Source organism: Coffea eugenioides, chromosome 6, assembly GCF_003713205.1.
Source record: "Coffea eugenioides isolate CCC68of chromosome 6, Ceug_1.0, whole genome shotgun sequence".
Classification (NCBI taxonomy): Eukaryota; Viridiplantae; Streptophyta; class Magnoliopsida; order Gentianales; family Rubiaceae; genus Coffea; species Coffea eugenioides.
In genome coordinates this window covers 50,525,669-50,551,309 of record NC_040040.1, presented here as the reverse complement: position 1 = coordinate 50,551,309, position 25,641 = coordinate 50,525,669, and the positions used below count along the sequence as shown (strand labels likewise).

At 35.5% G+C, this 25,641-nt stretch overlaps 3 protein-coding genes and 1 long non-coding RNA gene across 4 annotated transcripts; 3 read left to right on the top strand and 1 right to left on the bottom strand.

Moving 5' to 3' along the window:
* Positions 1 to 726: 726 nt before the first annotated feature.
* On the top strand, positions 727 to 2,372 carry LOC113775294 (F-box protein At5g07610-like). Its single transcript, XM_027320108.1, has one exon. It carries the CDS (start codon positions 778 to 780, stop codon positions 2,161 to 2,163), a length of 1,386 nt encoding a protein of 461 aa, XP_027175909.1. The 5' UTR covers positions 727 to 777; the 3' UTR covers positions 2,164 to 2,372.
* A 5,405-nt stretch (positions 2,373 to 7,777) lies between these two features.
* LOC113773140 lies at positions 7,778 to 16,154 on the top strand. Its single transcript, XR_003468755.1, has 5 exons — positions 7,778 to 8,176; positions 11,462 to 11,576; positions 12,606 to 12,652; positions 14,462 to 14,516; positions 14,599 to 16,154. It is a non-coding gene; the product is annotated as an uncharacterized LOC113773140 (long non-coding RNA).
* A 1,062-nt stretch (positions 16,155 to 17,216) lies between these two features.
* LOC113776052 (NADPH-dependent oxidoreductase 2-alkenal reductase-like) lies at positions 17,217 to 19,468 on the top strand. Its single transcript, XM_027321122.1, has 5 exons — positions 17,217 to 17,708; positions 17,832 to 18,030; positions 18,163 to 18,329; positions 18,639 to 18,721; positions 18,895 to 19,468. Exons 1-5 carry the CDS (start codon positions 17,475 to 17,477, stop codon positions 19,277 to 19,279), a joined length of 1,068 nt encoding a protein of 355 aa, XP_027176923.1. The 5' UTR covers positions 17,217 to 17,474; the 3' UTR covers positions 19,280 to 19,468.
* Positions 19,469 to 23,381: 3,913 nt separating this feature from the next.
* Positions 23,382 to 24,448, bottom strand: LOC113774378 (F-box protein At5g07610-like). Its single transcript, XM_027318922.1, has 2 exons — positions 24,294 to 24,448; positions 23,382 to 24,192 (listed from the first exon to the last, which is right to left on the bottom strand). Exons 1-2 carry the CDS (start codon positions 24,446 to 24,448, stop codon positions 23,382 to 23,384), a joined length of 966 nt encoding a protein of 321 aa, XP_027174723.1.
* Positions 24,449 to 25,641: the final 1,193 nt, after the last annotated feature.

Sequence of the window (25,641 nt, the reverse complement as noted above, 5' to 3'; positions counted from 1 at the left end):
AATAAATTAGATCTCACAGTAATTGTTGAACCAAGTCTTCAGTTGTCCCCTTGACTAGAATTAAGAGGTTAGTCCTCCATTAATGGAGAACAACCATGCGAAAGAGCTAAGAAAAGAAAACTAAAACTATGCTAAAAACTGTCCCTGTAGCCTTTCTTACAATTGTCTTTTTATAGCCAAAAGGAAGATGACCCCAGCTATCCATCCAGTGGTCCCCACAAATAAGGAACAAAAACAACTCTCAAAGCTTCCTACGTTTCTTTCCTTCCAAAGTCCAATGACTAATGCTTTTCTGTGGTCCCCGCCGCAGATTCCAAATCAAAGTACAAAAGGCAAGGCCTCTTGATGTCTCCTCCTCTTTTTCGTCTTTCATTGCTCTTAGGACTCTTAAGTACTCAAGACACTCCCAATTAGCAGAAGAAATGCAGTCCGCGTATATCACCATGTGGGCCAAGTCTGTGGCTTATTTGAAGTCTCAATTATCTCCAAAAGTCCCTCCTTTTTTGTAGTTTTCTGCTTCAATCCCTGAAATTGGGTCCAACACCAAATATAAGTAAATATTAATAATTAAAACAATATTTGGCAAGGATAAAAAGGAAAATTAACAATAAAATTGCTAACAATTAACACCCTATCACTTTTCAAGTCACATCATTCTCAAATAGTAGTAAACCAAAACCCATTAGCTGTGCTAGTTTCTAAATCAAAATTTCAGTTCTTCCTTGTTTCCGTATCCCCAATTCTACCTTTGCACGATAGAAACAGTAATTGGGAGCAATGCTTCGCGACGGGGGCGGTTCTCCCGCCACAGGCCCGTTGATTAGGCACATATTTAAAGCTGAAGAAACCCTCCTCCGCCCCTCTACTGCTTGGCCGCTTGCCGGTAAATCAAGATTCAGCCTCTCACCGGATTCCTCAAACACCCTCAAAAACCCACCTCAAGATTGCTCTTATATATCAGCAGCAGGGATCGTCGTAGCCCACAATGAAGATCTCTTGACACAAATTTTACTTTGTTTACCCCCAAAATCCCTCATTCGCTTCCAATGTGTCTCCAGAGGATGGCTCTCGATCATTTCCAACCCCTCTTTCCGCCGTCTCTACTGCTGCAGCAGCAACACTCGAGCCCTCTTTTTGTTCCGCAAAAAATGGCGGAAAAATCCGGAGCTGAATTTCATCTCTTTCTCCGACGAGTATGTAAGTTCAATGGAAACTGCCGTCTCCCGCTTAAGCAGTAATTTCTTTACTGATGGTGAAATTACGGATTTACATTCTTGTAATGGGTTAGTAGCTGTTGTGTTAAAATTAAGGGATGGTAGTCGAGAATTTTCTGTGTACAACCCCTCAACTAGTCAGCAGAGGCTTATCCCACAGCTCAATCTTTTGGAAAAAAGGCATCCATTTGTGGCTCTGAATATTGCATTTGATCCTTTAAAATCTGATCACTATAAATTGGTGTGTGTTTGGTGGGGATCCCCCGCTATCACGGATAGATTCGCGATGGGAATCATGAATATTAGTTATGGATTCTCTATATATGAATCAGAAACTGGGACTTGGAGGGACAGTGGGGACATTTTTGAGATAGATTATACTCCTTTACATACGTTTTTCAGGAACGGTGTGTTATGGAATGGCTGTCTCCATTGGATTACTGATTGGAAGGCTATTGTTTGTTTTGATTTAGATAAAGAAGACATTAACTTCACATTGCCTTCTCCTCCTGCCTCAATGGAGCACTCTGGAATTTGGTACTTTGGCGAGTCTGGTGGATGTATGTACTTTATTGATATTAACAACCCTGGAGAAATGTTGTTTGATATTTTTGAGTTGGCAAGTGGATGTTCTGAGTGGGTTCTGAAGCACCATCTTAATCTTGCTCCTCTAACTACTTTATACCCCTCAATGGTGGATGAAGAGTTCGATCACTCTGATGATTGGCGATTTAGATTTTGTTTAACTTATTTTGTTGAGGATGAGAATGAAAAGAAGGCGAGGCTAGTGATATCTCTTCTGGGCAAAGTAATTTTGTATGACATCAATGGCATTGTCGTTAAGGAGCTCGCTGAAGTAGGGCCAACAGATACTGATGATGACGGTAGAGATAACTTGTATCAGTGGAAGGATGCCTACCCTGTTATGAAGATGCTCACCTATGTTTGACTTGTTTTTCAAACGTTCCTGCATGTACTAACTACTAAGTAGCTTTATGTACTTTCTTTTTGCCTGCCTACCACTTGAACACTTTAACAGTATGGAACCATTACTTGGTTTGCAAATGTTGGCATTTATTATGGATTGATGTAAACTTGGTACGGTTGTAGAATGCTTTAAGGATGAATTTTGTGAACTAAATTAGTCTTGCAGTTTAATTTCCAGATGTTTTAGTTGTAATTTCATTGTTATAGTTATTACTCATCTGAATGCCAAAATTTTGGAACAGGTGCCCTTTAGCTTTATCTGGTTTTCTATTAAATGTTCTTCTTTTGCTTCCTGATGATTGAAATATATTTTTGAAAGCATGTGTAGCACTGGATGGTTTAGAAATTCGATATATGGAAAGTCTGTTAGTGTGCATTCATGGATTTTGGTCTTGGCAACAAGTATTGCATCTTACTAGCTTCTTGATGATTTCCTCATGAAGTTTTAACCTTATAATTCACCTGTTTCAGATAATAACTTGAGGAATTTTAGTTATGCATGCAATTTTTCATAAATTGGATGGCGGTAAGTTTGGTTCCAAAGTGCTTTAAGAATCATTATAATGAGTTAAATGGGTCTTGTGGCCTTGTTCTGAGATTCAACTGTTGTGCTTCTTCTTTTGAGTGGAAAAATTTTTGCAACTGGATTTTAGCTACAGATACCTTACAATTATAAATTTTGTGTATATTACAAGGATTTGAGAGGGTTTTCTCCATTCAATTTAGGCAGAAAATATTTCACTCTAGTAGTTTATTAGTGATCTTAGTGAAGTTTTTACCTTCTCATCCTATTATGGACCAATAACTTGACACAGTTTTAGATTTCGACAAACATTTTACATTTAAACATGTAATGTTCACCTTTAATGTATTTGAGTTAAGCTGGTTGAGGTTCTTAAAAATCTAGCTTTAAAAGAAACTGCCTTTGGTTCAATAATTTCGGTGAGTGCAGCTGAATGTGGATGATAAGCGCGAATGGAATTCTATTTCTTATTAGTGGGTGTTTTCATGATTTTTGGGAAAACATATTCATGGTTAGCCTCCTTTTGGCATCAGCTGTATGTGTCAAATTCATGCTGAAGGTATGCATGTCCATAAGGGATATTAAACTAGAAGCAGTAAGTTGTTCTTGACTAGTTTCTTAAACCAGATGTTTGATTATTTCCTTAAACCAAATTATTTGTTGTATCTTCACACAAGTTTACAATTCTCCTATGAGTTGTTGCATGATAGTGCTGCAAGTTGTTCCAGCCCCATACTTATTCTGAGTAGTTGCATCCCTAGTGTTATGTTGTGAATAAATTCTCTGCTAACGTGAGCATGTACGTGTGTCAAAGTTCTTGAGGGAGTAGTTGTAACTCGAATAACAAAAAGGGGGGTCTTTTTTACTAATAAATCTCGGTAGAGGTTAGTGTAATTTGCCATATTCCTGAATGCCAATTGCCACTTAGTTCATTGAAGTTTGTTTTATTGATCATGTTCACACTGAATATGTACTAGATACTAAAGAGAGTTGTCCAGATCTTGAGGAAAAAGTATCCATGATTAGCCTCCTTTTGAGATCAGTTACTTGTTTCTGCACTGCACAAAGTGCATTATGTCCAGGATGCATGTCTTTGAACCAGAAGCATGAACCTACTTACCTACAAGTTTCAAACTTTACCCTAATATTTCTTCAAACTGCTGATTGTTAAGATTACATCTCTTTATAATTATTTAATTATTGACTTTTTTTTTTGGAATTAAACATAGCATGAATTATGATTTGAAGTTGCTGAAACTTCTAAATTAGAGAGGGAAGTGATTGTAATACAGATTTTTCGGAGGTTACTATGCTTTACCTTCGATCTTGCCAGTAAACATGAGGAAAATATATTTGTTTTTGTAACAAGTTACAGAAGCAGAGTTATCAAAATACAATACATCCTCATATGAAATTTTCCAGGATAAGAGTTGACTATGTATTCTTCCATGAGGCTCATAAGCTTTATGATGGAAAGCAAGCAAACCATTGATGTCAAAACAGTTTACTGAAATTCTTGGGTGATGTGTTTTTGCAATCTGCATATTCCTTATTTGATGTTGTGACTATATAATTTGAATAGTCTGCATTCTCAATCTGGAAATCTTTACCTCTTGGCTTGTTTCACACAAATTCAGTGCTTTGCACTTTTCTGTTTAATGTCTATGGTTTAAGCTAGCAAGGCAGTTGAATAAGTACATTATTCAAGATTGACCTTATTCCTTAATGAGTTCAAAACTTGATCTTCAGTTTTGGCTTTATAATTCAAATCCAACTCAAACAAGGTTCAAGTTAGCCAAGCTTAAGAAAATAAGAAGTTGCTTTCCAAACAGACCTGATTGAGGTTAAAACTTTTGTACACTGACTGCATGGCAGACAGTCATAGGTATATGGTGGGCATGAACAGTCATGGAATCATAATTGGATTAGCTATTTTTTGGGGTGTTTTTGGAAAATTTTACTGTAGCAGAGTTTTTAGAGTATATTTTGAGATATTTTTAAAAAATATTTTGGAATATTTAAGATTAGAAGAGTTTTTAGAATATGTTTTGAGATATTTGTTAAATATTAAAAAAAATTTAAACTATTTTTTAGAGTACCTTTTAAATTACTTTTTAAAAATTTTTAGTATTTGAAAAACTAATTTTTAAAAAACTGAAAAATCCAAACAGAGCTGTTAATGAAATTTTTTTCTTTCTCATTTGCAACTTATTAATGGAAATTTTTTTTCTTCCTCTTTTTTTCCCTATAAATTTCACATAGTACTTTGTTTCTCATTTTTTTTGCCTTTCAATTGCAGAACAATTAATGATTCAGACTGAACCGGATGTAGGGCTGCAAACGAGTCGAGCCGAATCGAGTTTTGAGCTAATCGAGCCGAGTCTCGACTAAATTTTACCAAGCTCGAACTCGACGAGTCGGCAATTTTCAAGCTCGAGCTCGAAAAAAATAAAAAATAATTATTTTATTTTTTAAAAAATAAATAAAATAATATTTTTTTCTTAATAAATAATAAAATATTAAGGATATATACGTAATTTTACTATGAAAATAAAAAATAAAAAATAAAAATATAATATACGTAATTTTATTATTAAATAAAAATAATATATATATATATATATATATATATATATACTGAAGCTCGCGAGCCTAACGAGCTTAATATTCTGAGCTCGAGTTCTAGCTCGAGTTTGACTCGAGCCGCTCGCGAGCGGCTCGATTCGTTTGCAGCCCTAACTGGATGTGACGTGACATTGAACTGACCCTTTCATCAAAAATAAAAAAAGAAAAACAAGAACTATTCAAATTGAGCATTTTTTTAAGGGAAAATCGTTCAAAACGTCCATCACATTTTGTAAAATAATTTTTTCGTCTCTTGCTTTTAAAAATATAATTTTACGTCCCTTACAAATTCGCATTGGTCAAATTTGTCCCTACTTAGGTTTTCGACTAGTTTTTGGTCAGAATTCACCACATGCCTTGTATGTGATCATATTTTAAGGGCAAAATTATCAAATCAAATTTGATATAATTCGATTTATAATCCCTCACATTTCATAAAATAAATTTTTTCGTTCCTTACATTTCACAAAATGAATTTTTGCATCCTTCACATTTTTCAAAATGAATTTTTTTATCTTTTATTGATCATGTGTGTGAATAATTTTTTTAAATCTATGTATATATATATTTGATTTCACTTGAACAGTACGAATAGCATGTGAAATCAAATTGAGATATATTACATACTATTCATACTGTTCAAGTGAAATCAAATAGATATACATATGAGTTTAAAAAAATTGTTAGTTTTTCACTTATATTCATTTTCTTTTACTCAAAATTTGAAAATAAAGAAGACATTTAATCTTAAATATTATCGAGTGTTTATATCGAATTAAATTTGGACAGAAGAAAAGTATGACAAAAAGAAATAAGTGATTGGCACTTTCAAATTTTAAAACAATCACAAAGCAAGTAATTCAACTGTTGGTCTTAAAAGCGTCGAGTAGAAATTCAGATTTAAACTGAAATTTGTTAGCACAATTATAGAATTCAAGTTAGGACCCATTAATTAAATGACCTTATTATACAACTCAATAAATAAATTATTACCAAAAGAGAAAGGTCACAAATATTGAATAGGTTCAAATGGTAAAATCATATAAATATATTCATGGGTTTCAAACAAAATTATTAGGTTAAAACCCCTATATATATATCTATTGAATAGCATGTGTATAACTACGATTAGCATGTTTAGATGAAATCCAATAGAGATAAATTACATGTTATTCGTACTTTTCAGGTAAAATCAAATAGACATATACGTGGGTTTATAGAAAAAAAGTTATTGACACACATGATCAATAAGGGATGGAAAAATTCATTTTTTGAAATGTGAGGAACGAAACAATTCATTTTGTAAAATGTTAAAGCCGAAAAAATTCATTTTATGAAATGTGAGGGATTATGAATCAGATTATGTAAAAATTTGATTTGACAATTTTGCCCTTAAAAAATGATCACATGCAAGTCACGTGGTGGATTTCGACCAAAAATTAGTTGAGAACCTAGGTAGGGACCAAATTTGGTAAATGTGAATTTATAAGGGACGTAAAATTATACTTTTAAAAATGAGGGACGCAAAAAGTCATTTTATAAAATGTGAGGGACGTTTTGAACGATTTTTCTTTTTTTTTTTTTAAATTAAAAGTCAAATTAAGATTGAGCCTAACTTGATACTTGATAATGGTGCAATTGGGTTTGTCCCCTTTCCCCACAAGTTAGCAGTAATTGTAAGAAAGGAACATTTTTGTGTTTGGATTGTAAGTTATTTGAGATATTTTTACTGTAGCACTTTTTGTGATGTGATGTATGTGAGATAAAAAGGTAATTGAAAAGATAAAAAGGTGTATTGGAAATTGTAATGGTGATGTAAGCAAATATATTTGGGCAAATAACTTACAATCCAAACACACTATAGTTGGGCAAATTATTGGTACCAAACAAGGAAATAGTTGTCCGTCCCACTTTGATAGTTTCAATTTTTGTTTCGATTTTTCTTTCTCATATAGTTTAAGAAAAATAAGTTTAAAAAGTAAATGTAGCCTAATGCTTTCAAAAAATACCTTTATATTAATATTAGAAGTATCACTAATTATTGTATCTTTATATTAATTACAACAACAATAATATGATATCATATTGCACCATTCAAAACATATATTAACACAATTTGAGTAGAAAAGTTGACTACATTAAATAAGGTAGGCTATATTTACTTATTCCGAAATATATTAAATAAAGGCATGTTAGAGAAGTTAAGATTAACTATATTCTTGAATTAAAAGGTGAACTATAATTTGAGAAAGACGAAAAAAAATAATACCGTCAAAGAGGGACGAGTGAGTAATAATAATACTAATGATAAAAAGTAAATAAAAAGATATGGCCCCATTTGGGCATAAGGCTTGGGCTGATTCTCTGGGCTTTGGATTCTGTTTTCTGGGTTTTTCTTTTACTCCTTGACGACTTCTTCAGCCCCAAATCAAAAGTAACAGCCACAAAAATGCCCCTCTGCTCCGCTGCTGCGGCAGCAGCAACCCACCTGACTGCCGGAAAATCAAGATTCAGCCTCGGAACCTCAGGTCATGCGATCTTCTTCTCCTCCTGTTCATCATTTTGCAGCAAGTATTATAGGCAACAATGAAGATATCTGAACACATCTTTTACTTTACTTCCTCCTTCGATTTCGGTCAGTCTCCAAGCAATGGCTCTCAATCATTTGCAGCCCCATTTTCAGCCAGTCTCCATTCTGGATTTTATTCCTCCACCACCACCACCGCAACTTGTTCCTCCTGTAAAGATGCTGCGTTCGTTTTCGTTGAACTCGAAAGGGACAGGCTGAATTTCATCTCCTTCCTCCAAGACTATGCATGTTCAGCGGGTATATAGTGTTTCTGACTTGAACAATTTCAGTTTCTTTGAAGGTCGGCAGGTTCATGGGTTAAATTATAGCAATGGGTATTATCAAAGGACCCGATAGATTTTTTGTTTGCTGCTAAACTACTGGCTGCTAAACAGGTCTGGCACACCTGTGACGTATTCAAGTTGGAAGTTGCTTGAATTATTCTTATAGGTCTGAAATCAAAGTGCCTTCATCCTCTGTATTTGTTCATTGAAGTTTGTCTCATTAGTCACGTTCACTTGGATAATGTTTTGGATGTTCCCCAGGAATGTACTAGATGCTAAAAAAGGCGTCCAGATGTTATGTAAAACTTATATATGGTTAGTCGTCTTGTGAGATCACCTGTGCGTTTCAGCATTGTTGCAAAGTGCTTTATGTCCAGGATTTACAACTTTTAAGCTCGAAGTGTGAAAGCCACTTTTACCTACTTTGTTGGACGCAAATATTGGTTGAAAGAACATAAATATACAAAATATTAATGTTAAATGTTGTGAAAGGTTTGTGATTCCAGTGAATCAAATTAACCACATTGTTGGAAGGACATCATACTACCTCCCTTAATATCTTTTAATTGTAGGGACTTCCCTTTTGATCTTAAGATTACATAAACTCTGCCAGATTTTTGAAATATTGTTTCTTTTTCATTCAGTTATTGTTATAACCTTCCACGTATGAATAATAGGACATATTTGGAATTACACAAAGCATTTATCGTAACTTGAAGTCACTGCAAATTCTAGCTTTAGAGAGGAAATGCTTTTACTACAGAGTTAATGGAGATTACCATAATTTACCTTTGCCCTTATGAACAAATCTATTTAAAATTGGTGTTAGTGTTTACATATTGAATGTAAATGTGTTTCACAATTTATCAGTTGTTTGTCCAACAAGTTTCAAAAGCCGAGTTATCAAAAGAGAATACATCTGTGACCTGAATCTGTGAGTATAAGAATTGAATATAAACATTTCTATGATTTTTAGTTAATAAGGCTATAAGCTTCTGATGTAAAACCAAGATTTAATATCAAAAAAGTTCATTAAAATTCATAGTTGCTGTATCTTTGTATTTGCAATTTGCATATTCCTTATTGATGTTTTGACTTACTTTTCTGGAGTGTTTTCCCATGGATCGTTTTACACAAATCCGGTAGATTGGTGCTCTCATTACTGTGTTTGATATCTAGGGTCTAAACATTGACTGCTAAATGTGTTTGGCACAACTGTGACACGTTCAAGTTGGAATCTGCTTGAATTTTTCTGGATTAATAGCTTTCAAAGCAAACTGCCTTCATCATCGGTGTTTGTTCACCGAAGTAAGTTTGATTGATCATGTTCACACGGAACATGCACTAGATTATAGGTATACTAAGAATAGGTGTCCAGATGTTAAGTACAAGATCTCCATGATTAGCCTCATTGTGAGGTTATCTATATGTTTCAGCATTATGCAAAGTGCTTATGTCCAGGATTTACAACTTTAAACTAGAAATGCGAAGCCATTTTTACCATTTTGGTTACAGGCTAATTTTGGTTGATTAAGGTATGAGTTCTCAACTCTCAATGGAAGTTATGGCATGAATCTAACCAAATTTTAATGTTAAATGTTGTGAAAGATCTGTGGCTGCCATGAATCAAAAAAATGATATTCTTGAAAGGACATCATACTAACCTTTTCTAAATCCTAACTATATAAAAAAGGCCAATGCTTTTCTGCAGTACTTTTAGTCTGCTACGCATTTTGGTAATTTTGTTGCTTTTTGTTACTTTTTGGGGTTATAATTGTCTGTTCATCTTATTCTTGTGGTGTCGCCTACCTGAGAATTAGACCCCAATGAGGCAATGACGCCTTCACTTTCCATCATTTAAACATCTCTTCAATTCCCAATACCTTATTCACCCACGCAGCCCTAATTTATTTCTCCTTGGCCTCCCCCATCATCCTGCTACAGAAAAATCTACATGAAGCCCACCTACATACACCTCCCAATTTATCTCTTCTCAACCTCCGTTGTCTCCACCATCCAATTTCCTCTGTCTTACTAGTGAAAGCAGTAAATTTTGCAGCTTTTGAGGTGCTGACTTGATTTAGTGCATCAAGCCTTTGAGTTTGCTTAGCTTTGGTATTTTTATGGTAATTAACGGTTCAAATTTTTGCTATTTATTTTGTTCTATAGTTCTAATGTTCCATTTGTGCCTTCCATTGTTTAAATAATTAATGTGGCTCAGAAGTTGTAGGTCTTTAAGAAATTTTCTCTCTTTTTTGGTTGAATTTCTTTACTGTTTTGGTGGAAAGGGTGTGGCGATGAATTATTTTGTTTTATTGTGGTGTATTTGATTGAAATCCTTAATAACTTCTCTTGCTATTTATTAAATGGATAATCACCTCTATTTGGAGCACTTTCTGAATTTTATTTTATTTTTATTTTTTAACACAATAAAACAAGAAGCAGGAATTTGTACAATTCATGTATTGCATGTAAGTTTTCCCTCAGTTCTGCTGTAACTTTTCAAATATCTACCAAGCTATTTCTATCCTGAGTGTTTTAAGGATTACGTAAGAATTTAATTGTTATAGTCATCGCCTGGATGTTTTTGGTTGCATGTTACATATAAAATGATTTCTTTCTGAATTTAGCTTTGTTGCTGCTGTGTGGTTATCATTATGCTATTAAATGTAAGATGTACACTGTAATTCCATTTAATTGACAATATCCCTGTTACCTACAGATGGATCTCTTCTTATTAGTGAATGTGATTATTTTTTAGATTGTTTCCTTTTCATATATAGTACTTTAGTTCAGGAGGTCCTAAGGTTGCATTGTGTTTGTTGTACTCTTTTTCTTTGGTCATGTCCTTTGTGAAGTACATTACAGCTTTTGGTATCATCTTGACTATTCCATTGCTCGTTAAGGTATACTGCATCCTACCCTATCTGCATGCTTAAAAGTAAGGGTAATTGAAAAGATAATATTGGAATTATTTAGACATCTATGGTTAAAATTTTTCTACTGCCTCAACTTTGTGTTCTGTTGCAACTTCTACTATCTATTATTTGTTGTCAGAAGGAATTTGATTTAAACTTTTTCTCTCAAGATGTTTTGCTCTAGGGTCCATGAAACAACTTCAAACACGAATACCCTTCTCCATTAAAGGCTATGTAGTTTCCCTTTCTGTTTATTGCATACTCTACAAGTCTAGAATTTTGTATTGCTTTTGTTTTTGTTCCTGTTTATTGATCTTATATTTCCTAAATGACTGTTGCAGGTTAATTTGTGTGAACCTCTCTGATTAAAAGCTGGTGTCGCTCTGAATCTAAATGCTGTACCCTACAGTGCTGTAAGAGGGATGCATGCAATCGAGGGGTTTTTCAATGACAGTGGTATGTAACCACTAATTATTCTATTTTAATATTCCAGTATAATGTTTGATATTGTTTTCCTTTAAAAAATGAACTTGCAAAAGTAAATACTTTGTTTTTTCTACACTTGTTTGTAAGTAGATAAGTTACATCACAATATATATGGTGCTACTCACCTACAGAGAAATTTTGAGAACTATCCTGCAGTGCTGCTTTAAAAGAAGCTTTTTTGCGGTGCTAGGCTTGACTGAATTTGCTTAAGTTGGCATATTTTTATGGCTCGAACACTCAGTAGATGTAGTAATTGGGTAAATCACATATCTGAAGGAGCTCCCGTGAAATCATACAACATGCTAATCTGATATATGCAGGTTTAGTATATTTAGATGTGCTATCCAAATTTAAAGATGTCAGGCCTGTTCAATGTTTTGTGTATTGCTGATTGCATGATCTTAGAATGCTGCACCAAGCAGCATTAGGATTTTTTTACCCAGGTGAATAGTGAAGCATCTTTTCTATAGACCTAAATGTGTCCGATTAGTTCTGAGTTATAGAAGCTAATTTTAAGCTATTGTTCAGTTGACTGTACATAGTTATTGGTTTTTAATGATGAAATTATCTGTTGAGGATTTTTTTTTTTATTTGAGTGAGTGTTGGATTCACAAGAGAATCGCTTCTGTATGAAAGGAATTGCAGGACAAAGTGAATCATAAGAGCTATTCATAGCATTTTCTTGGCTCCTTCCACCTGGAAATTACTGTTGTTAGAGTTTACTTATTCTCATCATTTCAATTGTTTATATTGCCAAGCGGTAATATGTAGGCCATTTTGCCATGGTTTTCCCTTATTTTAACGCTGGTTCAATAACTATTACTTGGACATTGAATTCTTATAATATTGATAGGCTAGTACAAAACTTTTACTAATAATATTTTATCCTTTTCATAGCGATCCTGATGGTTATAAAACTTTGCTCATTTTTCTGTTTTCCTTCCCTGTTGTCGAATGATTTTGGTCTAATTTAACTTTCCAATTTGGTTTTTAATGCAGAGAAACCAAGTATTGGCGTATCAGCTAGACTTCTGCTCATTTCTTTGGTATATAATATCAACCCTTGAATTATTGTTTGTCTACATAGATCAATGAGTTATATTTATTTCAAAGTACTCGGCTCTATTTCCAGCTAGACCTTTCCTTAATTAATAAATGAGTACAGTTCCAAGGAACAACATCATTGCATCTTTGCCTTCTCCAGACACCTCACTTGCCAGTACTTCCTTGACATATCCTATGGTTTGTAAATATGCTTAGTCTTCCCTTAACCTATCCAAACTTGTGTAATCTGTAACTGATCCTACAGATACTAAAATGCTTTTGCTATCACTCTAGGTAAATTACTTTAGCCTAAGCTTTCTAAGTTCTGACATCAACCTTTCGTCAACTATCAAAGCATACAACCAACATAATTATGCGACTGTAATCTATATGTGATTATGCCCAGGGTTGCATGAGGCAAAATCGCCTAGTATTTTTAATTGCAGGGACTTCCCTTTTGATTTTATGATTAAATAAACTTTGCCAGCTTTTTCAAATTTCTTTTTCATTAATTTACTGTTATAACGTTCCATGTATAAGTAATAGGATGCATTTGGAATTATAAAAAGCATTTATCATAACTTGAAGTCTATAGATTCAGAGAGGAAGTGCTTGCAATTTGCATATTCCTCATCGATGGTTAGAATTTCCTTTCTGGAGACCTTTCACCATGGATCGTTTTACAGAAATCCAGTGGATTCGTGCTCTTATATTTCTGTCCAATATGTACATATTAAACAAGCAGGGCAGTTGAGTGAGTACGTTATAAGCTTGGTTTAGTTTTTTAATGAGCTTAAAACTTGATCTTCGAGTTTTGGCTTCATGATTTGAACCAAACTGAAACAAAACTCAATCTAGCCATTCTCAAGAGATTAAGTTGTTTGACTGGGCATCATCTTTGAACTTTATGTTACTCCATCATTGGAGCTGGACTAGTTCACATGTTTCTTGTGTAGATCAAGATTTAGGAAACAATTAAGAACAACGAAGACTCAAGAACTATGTGATGCATCTAAGTTTATTATGCAGTCTTCAATTTCTATCAGTGCTTGCCCTGTATCAACAGCTCAGTCTCAATCTAAGGCTCAATAATATGAATACATTCAAGTATCACAGCACTTTCTCTGTTAAGTTATACTTTATTAGTACCATGTTTGTCGAATCCATACCATCAATTTGGCATGTTTAATTATTGTGCACCAAACAGCTTTCAACAGCTTGCTTAAAGAAACCATGGAAATCTCTTGTTGGTTCAAAATGCTTTTGCTCACTCAACTCTTCCTGGAACTTCTGAAGTGTTTCAGTTTTTTTCACCCTTAGAATTTCAATGCACATAGAGACCCTGATTAGTTCATGATGTACATCGTACTCCATCAAATAGTGTATGGAATGCACTTTTTTTTTCCCATATAGAGAGAGACAATATAAATTTGATAGCAAATATGGGGAAATTCAAGTGGCAGAAACAAGTGTGTGTGATACAGGGACTGGTTTGGAGACATTTTTCTATCGAGTCGGTCGATTAGGATTGGACTAGCAATTAACATACCCCTCATTAAAACCTTTTGCCCATTCTTGCCTTCGGTTTACATTTTGCGTGTTGGTGGAGGTTTGTATAGTGAATTCACGTAGAGAAAACTATTGAATACACCATGTGCTTTACATGACAATGCCATTGCTTGTTATTTTTCGTGGATGATAATGGACCATCCATGTTCTCATTGCTTTACTTTACTTGCACTACTTTTCCGGACGCATGGTGTAGAAGGAATAGCAGCCTCACCATCTTTTTTTTAATTCTCTGGATTTAGGTACAGGTTACCATAATTTCTTGATCTGTGTGTCTTTAGAAAATAGTCAGAGGAGGTACGCTGCTAATTCATCAGTTTCTGTCAACTCTTTATTTCCTAATTTCTCTTATGTGATTTTTTCTCCTTTTTTTTTAAAGGTTTTGATGATTCTTCAGCCCCAAAAGTAAAATCAACAGCCAGAACCCAGCTCCTCTGCTGTAGCTGAAACCTAGCTGATTGCCCAAAAATAAATTACTCAGCCTCAGAATCTTAGTCATGGAACCTTCTCCTTCTCTTCCTCTTATTGATTTTGCTGCACGTATTATAGGCAACAATGAGGAAATCTTAACTCATCTTTTAGTTCACCTACCCCCAAAATCCCTCCTCCAGTTTCAGTCTGTCTCCAAGCAATGGTTCTCAATTATTTTCATCCCCTTTTAGATGTCTGCATTCTCGGCTTTATCCCAGCACCACTACCCTTATTTTCGTCCATCATGGGCAGGGCAAGCTTAATTTCATCTTCTACCACCAAGAAAATGCAAGTCCATTGGGTACCATTATATCCGACTTGAGCAATTTCAGTTTCTTTCAAGATGTGTACTTGGAGAAATTACATCGTTGCAATGGGTTATTAGCTCGTCTTTGGGTCAAAACTTTATGGTCAAAAAAAGTTTGTGTATAACCCTACTACCCGTGAGCATAGGCGTATTCCAAGGCTCAAATCTAATGGAAAGGGACCTTCGCTTTTTTGCTTTGAACATTGTGTTTGATCCTGTAAAATCTCATCACTACAATCTTGTCTGTGTATGGTCAGAGGAATGTTGCATGGAAAGGTATGAATTGAGTCAAGCCCCTCTAGGGAGATATGGATTTTCTATACATTTATCTGAAACTGGGATTTGGAGGGACAGTGAGGTCACATATGAGAGGGAGAAAGTGTATATTTATTTCACGAATGGAGTGTTATGGAATGGTAATCTTCATTAGATAAGTGGTTGGAGGGACACTCTGTGCTTTGATTTAGATAAAGAATGCCTGAATTTGACCATGCCATCTCCTCATATGCGCCATAGGGATGTGTATTTTTGGTACTTTGGAGTGTCTGGAGGCTGTTTGTATTTTATTGAGGTTAATAATCATCAATCTCTGTTGTTTGACATTTTTGAGATGAAAAGGGAATATTCTGAATGGGCTTTGAAGTACCACATAGACCTTATCCTCTGTCGATTTTGTATCCTTCAATGGTGGGCGAAGTCCTTGGTCCGTTTGATCAGGATCTATGTAGATTTTACATGTGTTGTTTTCTTGAGGATGAGAAAGAAAAGAAACCGAGGCTTGTGATCTCTCTGCCGGGTAAGGTAATTTTGTACGACATTAAGGATGAGGATGCTAAGGAGCTAGTTGAAGCAGGGACCAATGATATTGATCGTGGCTGGAATAACTATTTTGACTGGACAGAAGCCTACCAGTTCATGCAGATGCTTGCTAATGTTTGATTCCTTCCTGTAGCATGCTCCTACATGTTGAAGGGGCTGGCTTGATGTACTTAAGATCACTCTCCCATTTGAATATTTTAAGATTTGTAAATTTGCATGATATTTTTCACAAAATTAAATGTGGGATTTAAGTTATGGTTGCAGAATGCTGGGGAGTATGAATATTGTGAATTGCTTGAATCTTGCATCTTACAGGTTGCTTTCGTTTCCTTGTTTCATTGATATTGCTCTTAACTGTGAAATAGTTTCTATTGGTGACTCTAGCATTATAGCACATGTTCTTGAGGATTATTCTTTTCTTTCTTCAAAACTTGATTCCTTGGTAATTAGACAAGTAAAAAGTATTGTTGCTATGCATCACAAGGAGTTCAGATGTGCCCCTTTCCATTAGGCAACAAATATAGCAACCAGAGTATATTCGAATGATTCCTTATGATGTTTTCACATTAGTGTTTACCACTTTTTACCTGATGGTATGAGGAATTCCTAGCTTGTGCTAAACTATTAACTGCTACACAGGTCTGGCACAGTATAACATACATTCATTCAAGTTGGAATGTTCTTGAATTATTGTGTCTTGTAGGTTTGAAAGCAAACTAGCATCCTCATTTGAAGCCTGTTTGGCTGTTCTTAAAATAGAAGACAGACTAGATACTAAGAATGGGTGTCCAGATGTAAAGGAAAATTCAGTCAAGAGTAGCCTTATTATGAGACCATCTATATGTTTCAGCATTACACACAGCCCTTCATTTCCAGGGTGTACATTTTCAAACTAGATGCATGAAGCCAGGTAAACTTTCGGTAATCTTAACATGGTTTTGTGACTCTTCATGAAAGTTTTAGCATGATTATGACTATAAATTATATATTGTTAAATGCTGCGAAAAGATCATTGAATACCACCAATCAGATAAACCATATTCTTGAAAGCATGTCGTCATGCTAACCTCCTTGAAATTGTGACTTTCCTTCTAATTCCTGACATTACATAAACTACGTTTGCTCTTTGGTAGTGGTAGTTGGGTTCTGGTATGCTAGTGAACACCCTAACTAATTAAAACGACTATTCGCATTTTGTATCTTTAATTAATCTTTAAGAGTACTTTTGATAAACCTCATTGAACTACCTCTTGATGTCCTCATATTCTCTATTCGGATCCAGGACTTCACAAGTTGAGTTGTTGTCTAAAAATTTAGAATTACATAACCGGCTGAGTCGGCGGAAAAAATCACGATTGTTTTGAAACTATGCATGTTTACGTCACATTTTGTCAGAATTACATAACTCGCTTGAACTAGACAAAAGAAACTCAAAGTTGTAGGACCCCAAATCCTATTCTACCCACCGCATCTCTTAGCAAAGGTTAGTAGGCATAACAAACAACAAGTCCAACGACTTTAACAAGAATCATTTGCTGCTTTGGCTGTAAGAGAGAGGATTTTTGGCCCGATTCCACCTCTGGGACTGGGAGGAGCTATTGCCTTCTTCATTCACTGCAGAATTCTGAAGCTTTGAGGCTTAATAATAAGAACTTTCAATGGAAGTAACAAACAGGTACGTAGTGATCAAACATAACATTGATGGGGCACCACTGGAGTCTGATTTTGAGCTCAGGACAGAAGCTCTTTCTTTATGGATTGAGCCCGGAAAATATGATGTGATCGTGAAGAATCTGTACTTATCAGTTGATCCTTACCAACTGAACCGCATGAAGAGCCCGGGTTGCTTTCAGCAGGATATGAACTTTGCAGGCGCCATAAACCCTGGCCAGGTAAGTTGCAGCTTACTAACTGGCTACTCATTGTTGATTGATGACATCTTGATTGTATTGAAGTTTTATGAAGAGATGCAAACACAGCAATGATGACAAGAGTTAACTAAGTCTTGTTAACAGAAAATTAATGGTGATGGCATCGGGAGAGTTGTCGCTTCTGGCAGTCCTGAATTTAAAGAGGGTGACTTGGTCTCGTGGTACTGCATGAGCTGGGGAGAGTACAGTATCATAAAAATGAGCCCCAGCAAAATGGAAGGGGCCAAGTTAAGGAAGATAGAGATGATGGAATTTCCACTTTCTTACCATGTAGCCCTTCTATGTAAGCCTTTATCATCCTTTTATCATCATAAGCATGTCAATATGTTATAATTTTGCTTTTAAGACATGATTAACATTGTATTTTTTGAACATGGCACCCCTTTATTTTTATTTGGTCTCATGAATAATGCAGCATTGAGCGGGATAACAGCTTATGCTGGGTTTTTTGAGGTGTGCAAACCTAAGAAAGGAGAAAAACTATTTGTCTCTGGTGCTTCAGGATCAGTGGGAAGTTTAGTGGGGCAGTATGCAAAGCTCTTTGGGTGCTATGTTGTGGGCTGTGCTGGTAGCCAAAGAAAGGTCAGAGATGGACTCGTATACATTTCGAGTTTTTTTTTTCCTGTCATTTTGTTTTAATTGATTATTTTGGAAGAATTAAGCCCAGCCACGCTAGAGATTCTTGGTAAGGTTGGAACAAATTATTTAAAATTGAACAAAATAAATATGCTGTCCTGGGAAAAGGGTCAGGTTACTTCAATTTCCTGTTGTCTTTGGTTCTATATTGTCTTGTTGACTATACTGTTTGGTCCTTTTTATCCCTTTCAGACTTGAACAATAGTAGTAATGGTTACAATAATAAAATTCTATGTTACCTTGAGAATACTATAGGTAGACTTGCTCAAGGAGAAGCTTGGTTTCGATGAAGCATTCAACTACAAAGAAGAAACTGATCTTAAGTCGGCTCTTAAAAGGTAACTCAGCCCTTCCCTTTTCTTGAATGTCAAGAATACCAGTGAGCTTTTTAGCTATGTACTTCAAAAATTTCACCTAAAGTGCAACCTTTCTAAACATGGGTTCAGATTTCTTTAAATGAAGATGCCAGTATAAGATAGAATTCTCTAATTTCTGAATGTTGTTACTCTAGGTACTTCCCTGATGGGATTGACATATATTTTGACAATGTGGGAGGAGAGATGCTAGAAGCAGCAATTGAAAACATGAACCCTTTTGGAAGAGTTGCTGTTTGTGGTGCTATTTCCGAATATACTGACAAAGGGAGAAGGGCAGCTCCAAACATGGTGAATGTTGTGTACAAAAGGATCACAATTCAAGGATTTCTAGCTGCTGATCATTACAAGAAAGTCTATAAGGATTTCCTTTCAACCACACTTGAGCACCTTTATGGCGGGAGGTTGCATGTTCTTGAAGACATTTCACATGGTGTGGAAAGCTTACCATCTGCTTTTGCAGGACTTTTTCGAGGTGATAATGTTGGGAAAAAGATGGTTGAGCTGCTTGCTGATGATTAAATACTTAAAACAGTTTGGTTGCATTATATTTGAGCAAAGTAAGTAAAGCAAGATTAATAAGTTGGGAGGTAAATAATTAAAAAAAAAAAAAAGGATTCTACATCTCAAGGCTTCCATTGTCTTGTAACTATTCTCGTAATCACTATGCCCTCTTTGGGATCATGAACCAATCATCTTTTCCTTTGATTAGTTGTAAATTTTGTAGAATCTTGTATAACTTTCTTACACATGATGTATTTCAAAATAACAATCATCACAATTGTTGCAATCTTTGAATTGGGGAAGCAGAAGGTTTGATAATTAATAATTAGATAATTAGAGAGCTCAAGAAATGCAAAGATTATGGGTAGATTTATATAATGATTGGACGAAAATATCATAGTTGTGGAGGGATGATAAAAAACCATGCAAAATAAAAATTTTTTTGTACACAACAATTTGTTATAAACTTTAAGTAGAATAATTCTATGAGAAGATGATTCTAATTATATTGATTATATCTTTTGATGTAACTGATTATTTCTAACTCAAAATGAACATCAAAATAGTGAAAGGAACAATAACAACTATCATTTGGGCTAGGACTGCAGGTTTTGAAGGCTACAGATTAAAAGAAATTCGTTCTGGTAAACCCATTTATTTACTGGGTTTCAGGTCTGAAAACCCAGCGGAGATCATAGCTGTCATATCATGGAAATGCTTCCTAAAAGCCCATTAGTTCACGCATCTCCTAAAGCCCATCAAAGGAAACCACCAAAAATACACTTATGAAAGCCCAATAGTCGTGACAAATGATTCATGTTTACAACTCACATAAATAGCCCCAGTTCGACGTTCTTATTTAGTTAACAAGTCCTCAAGAGTCAACTCCTAATAAAAGACATTAGTTAAGTAACTAGTGATTTTTGGTTCAATTCTAAATACTTTTACTTTTGGGCCTTCACGTTTGTGGGATTCGGAGTTTCCTCACCAATAAATTAAAACCATAGTTTAGACTCAAACTACAATGAGTTGCCGAGAAGGCCTTGGTCTAGTGGTTAAGCGAGAGGTTTCAATATTTAAACGTCCTCGCTGAATTTGTTTTACACTTGTTTCAGATGTTGGATTTCTAATATGTAATCATTCAACTTTATGCTAATGAGTTAAAATTGGAGGATTCTTTCATTTGTGATTATCAAATATCATCCAGAAATTTTTGATAACAATTGAACTCTGGGAACTCTTAGAACTGATGGACAACATGGATTTTTTATGGTTTGATTTTGTTCTTGTTCTTGAATTTGGTTTATGTACAGCAGGTCCAGCATGATGACTAGAGCTTAGTCTATCAAATTCAACATTAACTTAAAGTCTGAAACAAGTAGTGGCAAGTGCAAATTTGCAATGGCATTAAGTAGGGGAAGTTCAGAATTGCACTTGAGCTTTGTACAGAAGTTGAAGTCTCTCATAAGTATAGACATCAAATTTCCAGAACAATTCTAAAGTTGTCCATTTGGGTCATAAACATCTTTAATTTTGCTCATGAACAATGTCCTCAATTTTGCAGTAGAAGAGGTGTTAACAAAACAAGAATATACCAGAAAACATAGGGTCCTAACCATATTTAGTTTTGCACAAAAAAAAAAAAGTCCTCATTTTGCAGTGGAAGTATTAACAAAACACGAATGTACCATTGTAGCAACTATTCACTGTAATGTTTTACTCTAAGCGCCAGGGAAAAAAAGGATCAGTAGAAGAAATTAGATGTGTCCCTGTTGAACATTATTGTTACTTGTGCTTTGTGTTGCATTGTGTTAAAACAAAATAATAATAATAATAATGACTTGTTTTGTTTGGGCTAGAAAATGTTGTAATAGGGTAACTCGTGAATTTGCATAATATGCTAAATGTATTACTAACTCTGTTCTTTGGTGGATTGATCCATCTGATTTTGTAAAGTGTAAACTCAACTATTTTGGCTGATATTTTGCATCAATACTTTTTTTTGAGTATATTTATAACCCCTTTCACCTTACAATCCAACCTAATCCGTCCCCAATTTGGAAGATTTCTGAATCCTACCGTGCAATATATCAATACTCTCAAAAGCCCTCCAAAATTCCCAACTTTAGACCCTTAACAAAAACATTAGAGGAAAAAAAAAAAACACACACACACACACACACATGCTTGCCCCATGGAAGATTGAAAAATTAATTTTGAATTCCATTTTTTCTAGAATCCATCTCTATTGTTATTTTGCCAGGATGATTTTGTTATTTGAAATTTCATTGAGGTTGATTTTGGCAAATTGAATTTTAAAGTTAAATTTCCCTGTCTTGAGAAGACCAATAAAACTAGATAGTGACATCTTTTAATTGTCAATAAAAAAAAGTACATTATTCATTTAAATAGCCCAAAAAGAAAAATAGAAGAATAGCAATCAAGCCGTCTAAAGTTTTTATGTGCTCGAAGTGCGTACTTTCAAATGAAACATTTTTATACTTAGTGACCAATATTTCAGTTAAAATGTCAAAGATAAGGAATCAATTTGTTTTAATGGTTAAGTTGCAATTTTAATGATCAAACACAATATTGATGAAGCACCACTAGAGTCTGATTTTGAGCTCAGGACTGAAGCTATTTCTTTATCAATTGAGCCCGGAAAAAATGAGTTGATTGTCAAAAATCTTTACTAATCAATTGAGATCCTCATCAATTGAACCCCATGAAGAGCTCATGTGGCTTCAAGCAAGATTGCCATTTGATGGAAAATTCACCAAGAAATGCATAAAATAATAATGCTGACGAGAAGTAATACTTCTTGTCAACAGAAAATCAATGGTTACGGCATAGGGGGAGAGAGTTGTTGCTTCTAGAAATCCAGAATTTCAAGATTGACTTAGTTTCAGGGTTCTTGATCAGCTGGGGAGGAGTATGAAGTCTCACAGCTGATGGATCATGCAATTAAGATCTGCTTACGATCTCCAAATTATATCAGGTGCAATATTTGGATCGAAAGAACGATTTGAAATAAGTGTATTTGGGAGGAAAAGAATCTAGAGCTTCCTTTAGTGGACTACTTCGTCTGGCTGAGGGTCATCACAAGATGGAAAAAAATTGACAAAGAAGAGTTGGGCACAACTAAAGAACCACCAAACATGGCTGTTTTTTTCTAGTTTCTTGCATTATACGGTAGGGGCGGCGAAGATGGGAAGTTGAGGGAGGAAATGAAGAGGATTTGGCTGCTAAAAGCGTCATTTGAGATGACAAGTAATTTGCTGGATTTCAAATTCACTACTTTTAACAGCCAAAATCCCTCCTGATTGTACTTCAATATGAACTCCCTATTAAGTTTGCCAAGCATTTGAAAAGCGGATTTGAAATACAAATTCATCCAAATTCTTCAATTCACACTAGTTTCTCTTTCTCAAGTATTGACAGCTCTTGTTACTCCCAAGGATCAGTCATCCAAGCATACAAGTATCACCGCAAAATTTCACCATTCACTTTCTCTTGTAAAGAATGCTTTACAGAGTATGAAACAACAAATAGAATCATTTTAACATGTTCAATCGATTTTTAACCTGACAGCTGTTATAGACTCAACAATAGTTAACATGTTCAATCATTTCAATTGAAGAATTCAAGAAATCTCAACAATAGTTATGTTCTATAGAGCAACTCAGTTAGTAGTTACTACAGCACCAAAAACTATTTACATGCTCAATGAATACATTTTTCCCCTTAATTTTTAAACACCACATTCTCAAAGGCATTTCGAGATGGCTTTTCACAACTTAGCTTAACAGGCTTCTGTCAGTTGAATCAAAATAAAACTAAGAAATCTACTACAAGGCATATAAAGCTTGAAGCATCTATCATTAGATTTTCAAGACTCAAGAGCCATATTAGCAATTTACCAAAAAATATGAAACCTAGAAGCCGCTAAGATACATTAGTCTAAGCAACATGACTATGGATCAGTAGGAGAACTATCACCACCACCCAACCTTGTCTAAGAAAAGAACACGATTGCCCAACCTTTACCAACCTTACTATTGATCAGAAGGAAAATGCAGGGACCGCTAAGTCGCTTCACATCAAAACAAGATCAGACCCATTAAAGACAAACTAATGTCTTGACATGTTGGGAAGCCCAATCCCATCTGTAGAAACCTCTCCTGGGACCATAATATGCATCCACCTCTACATTGGCAAGCTCCAATATAGTCAGCTTGTTAATATCATAAGAAATAATTTTACCAGCAAGTGATATGACAAGGCTCGCTTTCTTTTTTTTCTCATCCACAAGAAAACTAGTTGTATAGAATTCAAATCGCTCCTCAAATGAGAGAGAACAATTCTCGTTTAACATCTGCGGATACAGAGTAGTCAAGGGCGCAAGATCAAGTTGATACTTGACACTCCAATACAGGCAGTTCCTCTTCAACTCCAACTCGAAAACATCAAACAGCATCCCTTGGGGTTCATTTACATCAATATAAAACAGACTGCCCCCTGACTCCCCAAAATACCCAACATCTGCATGTTTCCCGGGCTCCCTTATGGCGTACCTATGCGGCCCACTGCACTCATTATCAACATCAAAGCATACGCTGTAATTCCAGTGACTAATCCAATGAAGACCACCATTCGATAACACTCCCCGTTCACAAATCAATTCTTCGATCTCCATTTCTCCAGTATTCTTCCAAACCCCAATTTCAGATGAGTATACAGAGAATCTATAAACAGAACTTTCAGAGCGATCCCAGCATATGCAAATAAGCTTGTAGTGATCAGACTTTACAGGGTCAAACACAATATTCAGAACTTTATAGCAATCTACAGTATCGATCGTTGGAATAAGCTTAAACTCCCGAGTAGTAGGATTATACACCACAAATTCTTTAACCCGAGAACAAGAAAAGCTGAACACCATAGCTAATAAACCATTGCAAGAATGAAAAGCTGAAATGCGACCGTATAAGAAAGCATTCAAGTGAGATACAATGCTGGCCATCGAATTTACCTCCTCCGGGCGGAATGCAATGATATCGAAAACAAGGGGAGAGCGATCCCGGCGAAGCAAAAGCAGCGAGGCGGGGGAGCAGGAGGCAGCGCTGGTGGGGTAAACCAGCGAGTGGAGACGGCGGAAACTGGGGGTTGGAAATGGTTGAGAGCCATCATTTGGAAACAGATTGGAAACAGAGTAGGGATTTTGGGGGCAAACAAAGTAAAATTTGAGTTAAGAGATCTTCATTGTTGGCTATAACAATTGCTGCTTCTGATAAAGATGATGGTAAAGTGGAGGAGGAGGAGCCGTGACATGGGCTCTTGGGAAGGGTTTGATCTTGTTCTTGTTCCTGTTCTTGTTCTTGAGGAGTGTTTGGTTTGGAGGGTGTATGGGAGGTGGAGCTGGTGGGTGAAGCAGGGGAGGAGAGAGAGATTTCTCTGGGTTTAAATGTGTGTCTGATCATTGGGCCTTGGGGTTTTGCCGCGACGAAATTTTGGGTGGTGCCACCGGCCGGAAAGCTCTCTGTGTGTAACCAGCTATATAACTTCCACGGTGGAGGAAAACTCTGCATTTTATTGAATGTGCTTTGGGCTTCTCAGTCATTCAATAAGCTTTCTATGAGTGCTCCGTCCTTTTATACAATCTTGACATCCGTTATTCCTGTAGTAAAACTAAGGGGGCGTTTGGTTCGCAGCTTGGAATCGGATTCGGATTTGGAATCGGATATCCTGGGTTTGGAATGAGACCTTTCATTCCAATACATCTGTTTGGTTCAAGTATCTGAAATGGGTATCATTACTATACTTGATGTTTGGTTCGTTGGTTCTTTCGGAATGGAATCTAATAAATTTCCAATTTTAACCTTACCTGTAAAATTGACAATAAACCTTGTCTTAGAGTTTCAAAAGAAAAATTACATAAATCTTATTAATAATCTTGTCATATGTTGGGGAGAGTTATGCAGGTTTTTGTATTTTTAAGGGTAAACAACAAAAAATCCCCCTGTGGTTAAGCAATCATACATAAAAACCCCCTGTGGTTTCATATCATACCAGTCGATACCCCGTGGTTTGAATTAACCTGAAAAGTGGACGAAAATCGTCAAAACAGACGGAGCTGAGTGAATAGACGAAAATAAGGGGGAAACCCGCAAGCGGGTTTCAGGCAGGCTATTTAACAAATTACTTAAAAAAAAAAAAATTTTACATGCAAGCTGCGTTGAGTTGCACATGCCCATCGGAGGGCCCTAGGATGCCCAGCAAACCTCCCCTCTCATCCTCACCCTTCAGGTGAGGGTTTGAGAGTATGTGTTTGATATAAATAGAACAGAAACGCAGCTTTTAGTCATTTTACATAAGGGGGA